Source organism: Empidonax traillii, unplaced genomic scaffold (assembly GCF_003031625.1).
Source record: "Empidonax traillii isolate 1590-97213 ecotype Southwest subspecies unplaced genomic scaffold, ASM303162v1 scaffold707:size593822, whole genome shotgun sequence".
NCBI classification, from domain to species: Eukaryota; Metazoa; Chordata; class Aves; order Passeriformes; family Tyrannidae; genus Empidonax; species Empidonax traillii.
Window position 1 is genome coordinate 67,164 of NW_020955900.1, and position 16,555 is coordinate 83,718.

General features: G+C 37.7%; 1 protein-coding gene across 2 annotated transcripts in view; it reads right to left on the bottom strand.

Annotated features, from left to right (window-relative positions):
* NID1 (nidogen 1) overlaps positions 1-16,555 on the bottom strand; it is a 54,557-nt gene that overhangs the window by 18,922 nt on the left and 19,080 nt on the right. For both annotated transcript variants that reach the window (XM_027900108.1, XM_027900107.1), the window contains exons 4-13: positions 15,686-15,915; positions 14,635-15,062; positions 13,549-13,698; positions 12,070-12,321; positions 10,764-10,964; positions 8,749-8,994; positions 7,769-7,912; positions 6,445-6,573; positions 4,380-4,523; positions 3,528-3,650 (exon numbers count right to left, since the gene is read on the bottom strand). In XM_027900108.1, the coding sequence (XP_027755909.1) occupies positions 3,528-3,650; positions 4,380-4,523; positions 6,445-6,573; positions 7,769-7,912; positions 8,749-8,994; positions 10,764-10,964; positions 12,070-12,321; positions 13,549-13,698; positions 14,635-15,062; positions 15,686-15,915 (2,047 nt within the window). The remainder of the gene's footprint in view (positions 1-3,527; positions 3,651-4,379; positions 4,524-6,444; positions 6,574-7,768; positions 7,913-8,748; positions 8,995-10,763; positions 10,965-12,069; positions 12,322-13,548; positions 13,699-14,634; positions 15,063-15,685; positions 15,916-16,555) is intronic.

Genomic DNA, 16,555 nt, shown 5'->3' on the forward strand with positions numbered 1-16,555 from the left:
AGTGTACAGAAAAAAAGCTCCTAAGATAGAAACTGTAGAGCAGAACAGAGATCAAAGGTGTGATGAAGACTTTGTCTCCCATGGATCACAGCACACCCAAGTCAGAGTAGACATGCAGGATGGTGCAACCTGAAATTAAGCTAAATGTCTATCCTTCCCCAGAAGAATAAATTTGTATTCAATGTTTTAAACATTTTTTCCCCCAATTGATTCATAAATTACCAGTAGCAAACTGGAATTTAAAAGTCATTGAAACATATAACAGAACTTGAATAAATGAAGCGAAACTACATTTTTAACTGATGTTTTCAAAGGTTGGAGTAAAAAAATATGATGAAAATACTCAAATGAAAATAATGCACTTCCCTTTGTCTCTTTATTTTCCTTTGTAATTCTTCACTTATAGTTTTGCTCCAGTAAGTGTGTTTCTCGTGTGAAACTAGTTGCATATACAGGACCAGAGAATAGCTCTTAACAGTTCCTAGTTTCAAGAATCTAGACTTGTTTCTGTTTGGTAAACAGTGTCTGTGGTCTGCAGCGGTAGAAACACTCAGACATCTGGGTTTTTTTGAAATGGAAAAATGAAGCGTGAGGAAATAATGAAGTACAGACTTTCTTAATAGCTGGGAGCAGCAGGACATTCCAGCATCATTAACTCTTTCATTAACCTGCTGGTTCACTCCTACAGACATTCTCTTGTGTGTGACTCTAATCCATTTTTCTTGTTAGTTCACTTGTTTCAAGAGCTGCCATTCAGCATTGTTAAGATTTAACAATAGGTTTCATGCAATAATAAAGACACCAAACAAGCAAGTAATTGCAACATGGGTTGGAACAGGGTACAGCAAAAAAGAACTGCACATTCGGATGAATGAAACTTTCCAACCAGGAAAGACTTCAGTTACTTCACGGAGGCTAATTAGATCAAAACCTTAGTCGGTAAAAACGAGAAGAAAGGGTCTCTAATTACAGCTGAATACAAACAATACAGCCTCGTCTGCAATCTCCATTCTGAAGCAACTTAATTTACAAATTGGGTGCTAAAGTAAACTAAGCTACTTTTGGTAGGCTTCAGAAAGTATAGTTCATTTCTGTCTCCTGGCAATGATTAACTGATGGATATATCCATTTTAAAGGCACTAAAGCTTTAGCAACAGATGACATCCCAAGGGCAGCTGTTGTTCTATTAACTCCAAGAAAGGAGTAGTAAGCTAAGCTGTAAACACTTCTACTGCTGCAGACTAGCAGAGCAATACAGATACTCCCTATTTCAGTCACAATTCAGCAAAAATGAGACTTCTTATCTACACAGATTTTTTTTCTGCTCAGAGCATTTAATGAGCAGAGACACAATTGATACAAGTGCTTCTGAAAGCTTGTCTTCTGCAGGTAGTACAAAACAGTATACGAAAAAAAGCAAAACAGTGAGGCATATATAAAGACTAAAAAACATGGCAGATCTTCACCCACTAAAACAGTGGATACAGAACTCTCAAAAATATTTTGTTGCTACTATTAAAATTGTGACATGGAAAGATCACCATTCAAAATACAATTGTGTTGAGTACAGAAAGTGAGGAAGTGTATATCATAAGCAGCAAAAAAACCCCGAAGTTACTACAAAATACTACACTATGCTTAGCAGTTTTGTAGACACTAACCACACCATGAGAAAAGGTGTTGTTCTTAACAACAAACCCCAGACAAGCAAAGAACAACCAACAAAAACAAACACAAAAACACCAAATCCCCCCTCCCTCCAAAAAACAAACAAACAAACAAACAAAAAACACCACCAAAAAAAACTTAAGTAAATTATCACATGTACTCAGAAGAAATTGTGTTCTGGTACAAAAGTTGATTGGTTGACTTCAAGCATCAGTCTGCCAAACCACCTGTTTAAAGTACAAAGCATATGTGGCAGATATGAAAGCAATATTTTTTTTTTCTCTACAATTCCGCCTGAAGAACTGGAAGCTTTAAGGTTTAATTTGCTTCAAGTTATTCACATCAAATTTCTCCCCTAGGAGAAATAATTCTGTTTCTATCAGCTGGGTGGTTAGCTAAATATTTTGACACAGGTCAGAAACACCAGGTTCTTCTTTCATCTGTCATTAAAATGAAAATACACATGGGTGATCATGCATGAAAAGTTAGTTAAAAATAATATTAAAAGATTGACAAAGTGGCAGAATTAAACACTGCAAACCCTCAAATTTACCTATGATAGAAAAATCTACAAGAACTGGGTGACTTCACATAACATGATGAAGGGTCATGTAAATACGATCTAAAACCAGAAACAACCTTGTGATTTCCTTTTTTTCCTTTTTTAATACTTTCCTTTAAGCAATCCTTTGCCTTTTCATTTCAAAACAGGAGTATCCAATTAAGCAAAAAAAAAAAAAAATCAGAAATTCAGAATTAGGGAATATAGTGGCAAAAGAAAAATATTAGTTTTCAGGTAGTAATATTGTACTATACAGACAAGCACTTTCAAACAAGCACATCCACTATTAAATACATAAACAAACCCTCCTCCATTTTGAATCAACAAATACTTTGAACATCATTAAGACCACAAGGCAGAATCCAAACTATGAAGGGAGCCTTCCTTCCCAGTCCTACTGCTTCTTGCTCTCTTTCCCTGTGGCTCTATGACTTTCTTCTTACTCTGGACTGCACATTTTGAGTTTTAGTCTGTTGAGAGATGCAGGGATTTTTGCTCAGCAGCAAGAACGTTAGAGAAAGGAGAATTGGTTTCAGAGAAACTGAGAAGTTAGGCTTTATTTTCTGGATGAAAGTATTCACCTTTCTGCAAAACCTGAGTGCTGTCCCAGAGGTTTGCCATGCTGTTGAATTAAAGTAACCATAACAATGCTCCTTTGTGCTTCAGTGTTCCTTACTTTCTTGCTTTTTAAGCATATTTTCAAGATGAGGAGTTTTATACTTCAAGGCCCAAAGTACAATGGAGGAACAGAAGTGTGGGATGGTAAAGAACTTTCTGTTGAATAGAGAACAAGCTGAGTAAATACAGAAACAAGTAAGAAACCATAGTCTTTCTGGACTACAGGCTATATGTGGCGTGTAGGCATCTAGATACCACTGCAGACAACAATCTCATGACTTTGGTCTCATTCTTCACTTATTCATTCACATTGCCAACAATTCCAGATTTTTTATGGTAAGTAACTACTGCGTATGCAAACAAAATCACCCCCGTGGTCAAACCATTACACAAGGCAACTTCAAAAGATAGTCTCAGCTTGAGGCTGAAAACTTCTGAGGATAGAACAAACAAAATATAAAACAGGATGTTGAGCAGGATATCACGAAGAAGTGATAGCAGTCAAGATAGATGTTTTGACACAAGCCTGGTGAAATTCTAAGCCTGAAAGACCTGAGAAAGAATAAAGACACCAATTTGACAAAACACATGTTGTTTCAGAAAGGAACCAAATTAACATATATCTTCCAAATCCCAAGTCATATTTCTAGTTCAACTTTCAAGAACTATATAATTTTACCTCCTAACACACATCGGAAACCATCCCCACGATAACCTGCCTTACACTGGCAGCTGAAGGAACCGGGAGTGTTATAGCAAAAAGCATCTGGATGACAGTGGCCCTGTTGACATTCATCTACATCTGTAAAAGAAAAGAAAAATCTCAGGTAACTGTTCCTCCTGATGGACAAGTCAGAGTGAGGAAATTAAGTGCCAACATGCCGTATTTTCAGGCTCCTATTTTAGGATATCTGATTAGACTTACAGATAGTTCTTTGGAAGTATGTCTAATACAGAAAGGCAAAGGAGAAATTAAAAAAAAAAAAACATGCATATATTTTTGATTCTCTATCTCTACATTCTGCTATTCCAAAGGGTAACTAGCATTATTAACACACATAATATTTTAGAAATATGTGCCTATATTTCTCAAGGAAATCACTTATCACAGCAAGAGAAGTAGGATTTGGACAGCAATATTTCTAACATGTAGTCAGGTAAATCTGCTCCCCCACTGCACTCTGACTGACATGAAACAGAACGTAAATTTTTTACATAATCTGAGCATTATGTTTCACCACCGTAATAATATAAACCAATACAGTGCAAACATGTCCAGCAGATGAAGATCTGCAACTGCGAGTACTGCAACTTCTGCAGTTGCCTCATCTTGGACCTTTTATAGCCCAAATACTGAAGACTGAATGCAAAATTAAGGGGAGGAAAAGACATATGCTTAATATAAATTCCCACCTGAGGGACTTAATGAAATTTCCTGCTTTAAATCACAAGTAACTATGTGACATTTCAATGACCGTCCAAGTTGTGCAATAAAGAATATAAAAGCCCCACAACAAATGGTGCTACTCACCCTCACAGGCACGCCCATCTCCCAAGAAGCCCGGGAGGCATGTGCAGATGTAGGCAGACCCTCCAGTGTACACACACTGAGCACGCTGAGGAATGTCACAGTTGTGTGTGCCCATCTGGCAGTGGTTTACCTCATAGTCAACAGCTGCAGGTTAAACGTATAAAAGAGAGGAGATGAAAATTTCAATTTTCCTTCATAAAGTCTAAGGCTCATAATTTCATATGAGAGAACAGCTGTCAAAGCTTACAGAAGAGAAAGGGGATTGGGATTTTTTTTTTTCCCCCCAAGATCTCCCCTTTCACTGGTATTAAATCTTATTAATGTTTTATAAGGAACTGACTGTCCTCAGCATCTCACAGATGTTTGTTAGCATAGAACGGGGAGGAAGGGCTACCACAGTGACAGAACCTAGAATCCATGACAGCTTTGTTTATGAAAAGGAATCCTGAATGAAGACATGTAAGGCATCTCACAGAGCTACCTCACATGTTAGCTAATTGTCCAGTTTGCTGCACTGGGAATTATTAGATGACCTGCTACACTAACCTACCACTGACCCAGGGCTGCCGTCACTTGGCAGTAGATAGGAGCTGTGACTCACTCAATAGGAGATAAACAAATTTGTCAACTACTGGAGAGATTTTGGAGCAACAATGCAAGCTGGGACCAGACCTGTTACTTTTCATAACTTTCTCATGTTGACAGCAGTACTCTGAAGGCATTGCACTGCTTTACACACAAATTATTTCAGGAAGTCACTGGAGCTCTGCCTGTGTTTACCTGTCACATCAGTGAACAGGAAAGGAAACAAAGGAAATCACGGTACTTAAAATAAAAGAGGCAAAATACTACAGAAAATTTGGTCCCAGAAATAAAGCATCCAATGTGTGTATTTAGGAACAGACTTCCAGCTGTTGTAATAGAGAATCCACTGAGGCTCTCTTTACACAGTTCTTATGAGGAGTTAACAGGGCACCAAGACAAGACTCCACAATGCTCCTCTCATCACAGTACACAGATGGAAACTACCACAGTATCAGTAGGGAAATAACAAAAATCTGCCATCAGAACCAGATCTGAAAACAGTCATTTTTTTTTCCATTTCTCTGGAGGAAATGACAATGTTATTAGAATCTCTTTCTGTTTGATAAGTAAGTTTGAGATTACAAAAGGAAATTATAAAATAATCTATTAAGAGTTGCATTATAATTGCACTGGAGTTGGAGCACAGAGGGAGTCCTCAAGTCCTCCTATTTCTCATCCTACAAATAGGAGAACAGGATTTATTTACAACTCTCTTCTAAAGCTATCCAGTGAGTCACACAGCTGGTATGAAGAAAAATGCCAGTTTCAAAAAAGCTGAGTCAGAGTTGGTATCCCAGAGCAGCCTGCAAAAGCACGGAGGGTTGCTGTTGCCCCTCCTGGGGTTCAAATTGTCTGTGGGTTATAAAACCCTTCACTGTGAAAAGGAGAACAAGACTACCATGACATTTATTTTCAATCTGTTGCAAAACTAGAGTTTATCTTCCCTCTCTTCAGTCTTACAAATGCCGCTTGGTTCTGGTTGAAGGAAGAGATCAAACTGAAATCCTTCAAGCCGAGCAAGGAATAACTTGATACTTGCTAAAAGTGGGAAATGAACTTCATGGGAAAGCGGTAGAGTGAATTTGGTGAGATCATGACTAGAGGGAATAATGTTCCCTTTTGGGTCTAAACCACAAAAGTGCAGTGGTGGACATAAGGGAAAGAACAAAGTTGCACTTCCACATCTCACCCTGTCCCTTCTAGTGGCCTGGTAGAAGCAGCTTTTTCTGACTGTTCTACAACAAAGGGAGACTTAAGGTGCACTGCGACTTAGGGAGTAGACTAATTGTAATTCCTGCTGAAGCAGAGAAATTTGGCTTGTGATGGAGAAAGAGCCAGTAATCAGTAGCTGGAGCACAAATCCCTAAGTTCAGCTCACGTTAGAAGTCAGTGCAGATCGTGAAGCACTGTTTGTGTCCCTGTGAGATGAATCACAGCCCAAAAGCCTGTGGTCAACCCTTTCAAGAAACGCAGAACTCACCAACACAAGTCCGCCCATCTGCTGCAAACCGATATCCTTCGACACACTCACAGCGGTAGGTTCCTGGCTGGTTATTGCAGTCTGCATTGCTGCCACACAGACCTGGTTGCTCCGAACACTCATCAATATCTAGGATATTATGAGGATTTTGGTCATGACAAAGAGGCATTTAATCTGGATGCCAGAAAAACAGAAACTTGGAACTGTTGATTAATAGCAGTCTTATATATTTCAGCCACATCTTGGCTAGACCGTATCTCTTAAGAGATATGAGGAACCTGAAAATAAGTTTTCAGGTAACTGCGTCCTCATCTAATTGGCACCAAAAAAGAAAAAAAGCAAACCAGAAGAGGCTTTATAATGAAGTAATAAGGGGGCGTCACAGGAAGTTGTAGAGGGAAGAGGAGCCACTGAGGAAAAAGATGCAGCCTAGAAGGTGATCAGCAGCAGTGATGACTGCAGGGAGAGAATGAACTTTACGAAAGACTTCCCCTTTCATTATGCATATACATCTCTAATCCATTGCTGCTCAACTCACAGCACCAGAGGACCAGAAAGGACAACGTGGTGCTGTTGTTTTCATTTGCAAGTTGATTTAAAAGTTGGAGTGGGAGAAGAGTCATGTTTTGGTATTTGTTTTGGTTTTTTGTTTTGTTTGGTGTTTTTTTGCTTTGGGGTTTTGTTTGTTTGTGGGTTTTGTTGTTGTTGTTGTTTGGGGTTTTTTTAATCAAAAAAACCCCAAAACTTAGCTAGCTAATAGGGATGATACATATTTCATTAACACACACTTTCACCTTTTGAAAACAGGTATTAGTGTTGTGATTTGATTACAAAGCAAAACCCAAATACATTATGAATTCGTAGCTGGAAAATATAATCTTCCTGAACAGAAAGGATTTTCAAAGCAGATCAAGAAAAAGATGATTTCAATGAATTGCACATATCTGTGCTCTGCCCACTCATGCATATGCCATTTTTCATCTCCCTCGAGAACTTTTAACCTAGTTGATTCATTTTAACCAGAACATGTATTACAGTAAATTTCTCACAGCTAAGTTCCCACATGTTTTATAAAAAGACAGACTGGTTAGGAAAGATGCTTTGCAAGCTAGCAAAACATACCCTTCAAGACAGTCCAACTTGTCTAATTTGATTATTGAGATACCTCAGCTAGCCCAGCAACCCTCTAACCTATTCTTCTCAAAACAAACCTCTCAGGACAGTTCATTTTGCTGAAATGGCTAGTCCTGAGGGTCAGTGCACCCCAAGGAAAACAAATGCCACATTAGCTTTCATTTTGCAACAAATTAAAGTTTTTTGGTACCATAACAAACATTTCCATCTCCACGGAAGCCAATTGAGCATTCACAGAAGAAGCGATTTCCAGTTCCCGGACGACACACAGCGTTGGTGTCACAGTTATGAGTGCCAGTGTAGCAAGGATTCCGGTTAATATCAGCAGAACCATCTGACAAGAGAGACCATATTTAGCCTTGATGACTATGCAAGAAACAGCATTCATTTAAGTCCCAGAAGGAGTTTGCATATAGAACATATTAGACAAGGAGAGAAAATATTTTTTTGCACCAAAAAGAAAGAAAAGGCACAGAAAACTCTCTAGAGGCAAGACTGACAAAAGTAATTCATCTTCCAGTCACTGACAGTAGTCTCATAACACAAATCTTAACAGCTTGGTTTATTCATTTTATTTTGTATCAAATGAAAGTGAGCACAGCTTTTTCTTATAGTCTCTTGCTGTGCATTTGCAAGTTGTTTCTTTGCTTTTTATCTGATTTTAGTGCAAACTTGGACAGCTCATCCAAAACAAACAAACAAAAAAATACACTTCATGGGCTGCCTACAATTCAAAGATAAAATGTCATGTTTCAAGAAAAGTTAAAGAAACACACCCATGGTGAATCTTAGTCCCCTCTTTTGCCCTTTTCTCTGATAATACAAAAAATTCAGTAATAGAGGAACTACAAAATTAGGTAAAGATAAACAATATGCTCCGGTTTTCTGAGTGGCAATAGATTCAAGGTGGTTTGTTGAGAGTATTTCAAGGAATTAGACACAAACCCCACTGAATTTCAAGAAGAGATAATAACTCGAATACTCTTTCTCAAGTAAAAATACAAACTTGCAACAGTCTCATTTCTCTTCTTATTTGTTGGATCTGAACTTCCACTGACTAATGCAATGAATTAATTTAACTCATTAATACCCAGCTAAGGCAGGCTAGAAAAACTTGGATGCCTGTTCTTAACGACTTGTAAAAGAGAAAAAATTTCAGTTCATACATACCACTGATTGGGCCAATTGAATTACTCATAGCGTATCGCAGAATCTGCTCGTCTCTGTTATACAGGACAAACACACTGTCCACTGAGAGCTGCTGAGTAGCAGGAGCAGAATGCTGAGAGTCATCGTGAATGCATTCATCAAATGAGATGGTCTGTCGCCACTGATAGGCACCCGTGTACGTGGAAGCAACTCCATCCCTTTCTGGCTCTGTCACTGTGTACTCCCTCGTGGATGATGAAGTGATCACTACAACACGACAGCAAACACACTGATCAAAAGAGACCAAAAGTACCCTGCCAAATGTCATCTGCAAAATTGGGATGCAGTCCATGTAGTGTAAATAGGACATTTCAAAGGCAAGAAGCAATGAAAATGAATAGGCACTTGACCACCCTTACTCTATTCTCAGGTGTCACAGCATTAAAAAAATAGAGTAATTTGATTTATTTTGACATATTTTAATAATTTAACTTTATTTTGTGGTTTCCAAGTAATGAAAGGAAAATTCAGCTCAGCAAACTCAGAGGTTCCTTTCAATCGATTTATAATGGATCTACAAGCTAAGGACAAGAGCCACCAGCGCTAAACTACACCTGTTTTTAGTTCATTGTAGGCTATTAGCTCTGGATTTCAACATAGTCCTGAAGGAGCTGCCTGTCTGAGAGCTCTTACATTCTTCACAATGGTTTTCTATGCTGTGAAAAATAGTGATGAAAGCTCTTCAAAGAAGGTCTCATGGATCCTCCCACCAACAGGAAAGTCCTCAGAACACCACTGTTCTTTGTTTGGACATCAGAACACACCTATACCAATCCATTTCCAACAACTGGCAAAAGATGGATTTCTGCTAAGTAACAGACTGTTAGATAGTCCATAGGACAAGAGAGTAGCAGCTGTTTGAGTACTAGTAAATCAAGTCCAGCCTCCCTCCACAGCCTCTGATTTTACCTCCATGGGAACAGCATTTCTGCCAAGTAGGCAAGTGTTCTATAGAGCACATGCTGCACAAACAATTTCTCCCAAACTTCACATTGTTCAGCACGAGGCAGAAGTTTCCTGCTGCTTCCACTTTCTCCTCCTCTCAGTCCATAACAACAGGCAAAGCACAAGAGGGGTTCATCACTGGCTACCGAAGCCGGACATTAGTGAATATAAGGCAGCTGAAAATGGTGTAGTTGCATCATTGCTATCTCTACCAACCAAAAGTGCACCCTTGGAACCAAGTGCAGTCTCTCCAGTATTCATCTGCACATGGGTGCACCCCTTTACGTCTCTTCGACAGCTGGGCTAGCTGACCAGCAGCAACACTCCAACCTCACTTTTTTTTTTTTTGTGTATTGAAACAATCATAATTTTTTCCAGAAGACGTAAGCAAAAGAAGGGAGGTTGCCCTGTAAATAGTGAATGAAAAATGGCTCTCAGGAAATCTAGAGCCTGTGATAAATGAAGCAAGAGAGAAGAGAGAAAAACTGATAAGGGAATTAAGAGGTTCCTAGTTTTCTAGTCAGTTGTTAAAAGTCAGCTCAAATAATACTGATAAACGCTTGCAAAAGTTGTTGCAATGCAGCTTACATGACACATACTTGTAAATAATTGGTGTACACAGTCTCATCAGACAACAAAGCTCACTTAATGACATTACCACAAAAATATACACCAGTACATCTCCTACTAAAGTGCTCTGGACCTACAAAAAAAAACTTGGCAAATTATACGCTGCCATCAACAGTGTAAAAACCAGGCCATCAAAAAGGAAAATTGATAGTGTTTTGCAAACATCAGTTAAGGGAAATTTAAAATTTTTCAAGAAAAATTTTGAAATATTTGCATTGTCCCACTTAAAATCCACCCCCTTTTTTGACCTGTTCCTAAGAGGCAAAAAGCGACTTTCCATAAATCAAAGGGTCCTAAATACACTTGCTAAAATGGGAATAAAATAATGGTTTTTGGATTGTCTTAGTCCCTGCTTTAAGAAACGTGCACTTTCTTATAATTTTATTCTTTGGGAACCTTACCAGAACTAGAAGTATGATAGAGTTCAGTGTATGGTTCTATATGGACTGATGCACCAGATGGGATCTCAGGTATTCTGCCCTCCATTTCCGTGCTGATGGTAAGGTGGCCATGCTCATCGATACCACTGAATTTCTGCTTTACAACCAGCTTCTCATTGTTGCCAAGAAAAGTTACCTCTGTCTGCCGTGTAAACTCGCCACCTAAAGAAAGAGTATTAGTTAAACCACTTAATAGGTGTTTCCAAATTCTTCTGTTTAAAATATTGTTTTTAATAGATAAATACAAATTACTGTTTTCTGCAAGTTTTGATATGGCCCAATTGCTAATATACCATGTTTCTAATGAAATAACTTTCAGAGATATACTGATAATATCCTTGGATGCTATCTTAAGCACTGAACATGATAAATTGCAAATAAGACTGAGGAAGCAGGGTTTTTTTTAATTTTAAAAAAAAAGTTCTGACCAAGCTAATAACAGTAGGTCTTATCCTACTATTTAAAAGGGCAGTTTAGAGAAAGTTTCCATTAGGAAAAAAAAAAAAGAAATTAAAAGCCCAGTACATCTGTTTCCAAATCAAAACCAAGTGAAATGTATGTTGCAAATTCCAGAACAAACTTCCAAAATACCAAATCCGAGAAAACCCCAAAACAGAAAGTCGTGCTCAACTAAATTCATATTACAGGGCTGTAAAGGATAAAATTTTAAAAAGAAACACATGTTCTCCTAGAACAGATTGCATCTACAGCTTGAATTCATGTGCACAACTGCACAGCTTTGGCCTCACACTCTTATGAAAAGCTTTAATTGTGAACAGAGGTTTCCCTTAAACAAATTCAGTGAGTCGTTTGCATGTCATGCAGCAGTTGCTTTTGTTAAGAATTTCAGACCCTCATGAGGTCAGATTTTCATTTCTCTTCTGCTCCATTGATGCAATCACTAAACTAACATGCTAGACTTCTTGAAGATATAGAGGCAGCTTTTTTTTTCAGTAGCTCTGTACATTCTAGTAACAAACAAACAAAAAAATAAGATGCTTTCAGTAATCTCTTTCTTGCACAGGAACTGGCCAAGGCAATCTACTTTCTAACACACTTGCATGCTTATACACTGATAGTAAATTAGAAGTCCAATATTTATATATTGTAAACACAAAAATGGTGAGAAGTTTGATTACAAAGAATCAATTTGTAGCTCAGAACAGATGTGTTTTCACGATATTTTGTTCTGAATAGGCATTTCTTTTCTATCAAGACACAGAAAAGCATAGCACAGTTTTGAACATTGTATTAATTTAGAAGTTACCAGTAATGCTGAATCCATTTTTGTATCCTTGCTGTTCCACTGCAAACATCCATCCTATGATACCTCCAATAGAGGCAAGAGGTAGTAAAGAATACCCCAAGGTCTCTGGGATTGTGCTGATAGCAGTGTAGGCACGTCCTTGGTTCATCACAACATAGGAGTGGAGATCAGTGTTCTCAAATGTAATTGGAACAGGGTTATTTCCTACAAAGATTCTTCCTTTGACCTTCCCGTTAACTCTCTGAGGAGAACCTGGCAAATCAATACAATGCATCAGAACAAAGTGACAATTCTCTCATACTCTCCAAGAAATGTGTTCAGAGCACTCACTATGTTCAAAGGTATTAATGTTGAAATAAAGAACAAACAAATACAGAATTAAGACAAGGAATTGCCATGTGTTTACTGGCTTATGTATGTATGTGCATGTTTGTTGACATTATACAGATGCCTAAATAGCCAAAATTGCCTAAAGAGATGCCCTTTATCCTCATTAACAGTTTTGTCTTCAAAGATAACTCTGTAACGCTGTTATAGTATATATAACAGTAAGTGGCACGCACATTTCTTTTGAAGATCACACTTCATGTCAATACATACCAAATGTAAATTTGTTCCTTCCCTATTAGAAGGCTAACACCACTAGGTGTTAGAGTAACAGACCTCTTATTCTAACGTATTGCATTTTCTTACTCTAAACTATTGACCGTTCTGAAGACTGTCAGTGTTACAACTATTTTGTATTGCCAGTTTTCTCCTGTATATAATTGCTACATGGAAGTTCAAATTCCATTATCATCAGATCCTTTTCTTTCTACAGAAAATACAATTTTATCAACTGAAAACCAAGTACTAGGTTTTGCTTTCCTGGCTTATAAAACATCAAGTCTACAGTGAGCTATTTGAGTTGTTGAAATGCATCTATACTCTGAGTCAAATCACCGTGAGGATTACAAGTGTATACATAAGAAATTCCTTTATGGATTTTACACGGGAACAAAGTTTAAATGGGTATTTAACAAAAATCTTGCAGATCAGCCCTTTGGTAAAGCAGCTTAAGAGTCAGACAAAGAGGAGCCGTGCTCTTTAGTTCAATGATCAAAGTTAATTTGTTCAACCCTTTGAACCATCCATTTCTAGCGGGAGGACCATATCAGCTTGTAACACAGTGGAACTTCATGACTAATTCTATCAAATACCACCTAATGTTATGCTATCTTTCAAATTATGTCAGTTATGGAAGAGTTTATTTTTCCTAGAAAGTCATGTTAAAATGCATAAAGCATATAACTGACCACTTAAAATAATTTGCTTCATTCAAAAGAAGGCAGCACTTTAGAAAATACTGCTCACTTAAAATACCATTCAATATATTTCAGTAATAAGTCTTTAAAAAATTTTTAGTATTTAAACCAGGTCACGTCATTCAAGACTGCCATGTATAATTGCTACTTATGTGCCTAGTTTTCAAAGAGTTACCTTCTGCTACGCATTGTCTGCCATTTCCTTTGTAACCAGCAATACAACTGCAGCAAAATCCATTGGGATAATCCTTGCAGATAGCGTGAACAGAGCACTGGTGACGATTGTTAGCACAGGTCTGTTGGACATCTGTGTGGTAGCGAAACACTGCAGAAAATAAGACCAGACATTTATGCTTCATGTAATTACTGTATCATTCACATCTCCCTGGTCTGGTTTAAAAGTAGCTCTGGACTCACTTGATTAGCTTTTTAATTTTCTTTCTAAGGAAAGCAAATTATTGCAATTGATTTTGGTTAACCTTGCAATATGCAAGTAACAGTATTATTTTGCAGAAAACATCAGGACTTTAGCTGCTTAATTTTTTAATTAGAAAACAGTTTAATTACATTGACTTCAGTGATATAAACTTCTTGTCAAAACTAAACACCATAATTTTAACTTGTTCTTGTTTCCAAACCAAATCAAAAAGGAGATGTTCCCAACCTTAGAACAAGACACATCAGTACAGTATCCAGGATGGTGCAGCAACTAATGCACCATGTAATCCTAATTGGTTTACCCTATTATTTCATGGAGATAGCAATTCTCACATCTGCTTCAAGAAACATCCAGCCAGTCAGTCACACTACTCTGAAATTTCTACAAACACTTTATCAAAACTTAGAACTACTAATTCCACCCGCATAAGACTGGAAGCCATGAAACCCTAGACAACAAATTTTACACCAGTTTCTATTCCCAACCTTTATTAAGTTATCCATACTCAGTTGCACATCTAAGAAAAGTCTGTGAGCTTGATTAGGGAACTATTTTACTTGACTGACAAGATCTGAATCAGACAACAGCCAAGTTGACTACCTTATTGAATAACAAACTTATGAAATGTGTCCAGATTTTCAGATATGAAGATAGTGAGAAGGAAACAGATTATTTCTTAAGCAATTCTATTTTTGCACATCTATTTTTTGTTGTTGCTGTTAGGTTTTTTGTTAGTTTGCTTTTAGTTTAGGGGTTTTTTGTTTATTGGTCGGTTTTGTGTATTTTTGGTGGTAGGAGCTAAGGTGTACAAAAAGCCCTTACCTATTCCCGTTTCATCAAATTCTTCCACATCTATGACTTGAGGTTGCTGTGGGGGGAACCGCTGGACCTGAAACTGGCGAGGTGGAGCTTTTGCCGTTGGGAAATCTTGAGGACTGTAAAAAGACTCAGTTGAAGGTGTTCCTGTTACATCATGGTATGGAGTCAGAAAGTCTTCTGCACCTAACTGAGGAACGCTGTACGTAACATGGTGCTGATCCTCTTCGGTGCTGTCCGTACTACTTGTGATATACTGCTGTGTTATTTCAGTGGAGCCGTAATCTGACATAAATGGTTTAGAAGTCATCTCCTGGTCTTCTTCATCAGGCTCTAGGCTCTCCAAAACATTGCTGATCTTGGCAGGCACAATGCTGTCAGATGAGCTACCAATCTCGAACACCCAGACACCTTGCTTCCCAGCATTGCTGCTCCTGTCAAAGAGAAGCATATGCCAAATCAAAACAATCAACCACAAGTTGTGTGGTATTTCTAGCCTACCCAAGAAGTTATCCTTCACTGAGGAGTGTCAAGACAAAACTGTTTAATTATCTTATCTACATACTTATCTACAGGTACAGTTTACTCAGCTGTGAAACACCCCTGACAGTTCAAATAACATTTTATTCTTGATACCCAGACCTCTGACAATGTCTAGCTTTGTTATCTCCAAAGCAATGGGACCAGAAGGGGATATTTAGGCCACAAAGATCTTGCTATCACTTACTAGAACTTTCTAACTCAAACCCTTTCCTTCTCGTTCACGCTTTCAAAAAAAAAAGGTTGCCCAGGATAGACCATAAAGAATTGAAGTCTAAGTGGTTCAATTTGTAGAACAACTGAGTACACAGCAATTCCTACCAGTGACGATGGAACTGTGGACCTTTGAAAAATTATACCAAAGTACTCGTATTCCTCAAGAGGGTCGATGTTTATCAGTAGCAGACTGATTTCTCATGCAATGGCTAATGGCATCAGCTTAGTTCTCAGTAATTCACACTACAATTAAGAAAACCATGGAACTCTTGAGGAGTTTAAACAAGGAAAAAAAGCATACTTGTACAGGTTTCTAATGCTGTCTTCATCATTAGCAATGACATTGTAGGATCCTGGCTTTTCCCAAAAGTAGTAGTTTGTAGAGGCTTGACTAAAGCCAACCATAGCAGGAATATTTTCATCGCCATTTTTGGAGTATGTGCTATAGAACTGCAAACCATCTTCTGGATAAAGGAAAATAGCATAGGAACTGGAGTCAGAAGAGGCTAAAACAGCCTGGAATGTGTTTCTCTGTGGAAAAAAACATTAACACCCATTTACTCATGTAAAAATAGTCGTGAGAGACAACAGAATAATACTTTTCCTTTTTTTAAACACAAAATCAACATTAGAATTTCCATCATACATAATGTATCATGTACTTCCTAAGAAAAGTCAACATTACACAGGTTTATATTTTGCTAAGGCAGTTTCAGCTTTAGCATTCATAAACATGAAAGAGAAAACATTATTAAAGTTAAATCTGTAGGAAATAGTCAGAGAGGTTGCCCAAAACATTACTTTAAATATTCTGTAGAACTTAAAATTTTAAGTTCAAGTTCCATGTTCCTTCAAGCCTTTACCCATAGGAACATTCCTGCTTACTGTAGGAACCATTAAGACGGCACCTCAGACATCAGTATTCATTGCTGCCAGAGTGTAAAATTGTTATTATAAACACAATACTTGTGTCAAGTTAAGCAAAAGAAGTTATTGTTGACATAAAAAGGTTTTAAGTTGTGGTAACGTTTTCAACTCAATACACTGCGAGCAAGCTCATCAGCTGGGATAATTACAGTGTACAAAGTTACATATCCATGCACATAGTACCTAAGTAGTTTAAAAAGGGGGAAATGGTGAGTAATAATAAAAAAACTCTAACTGCTTCTTC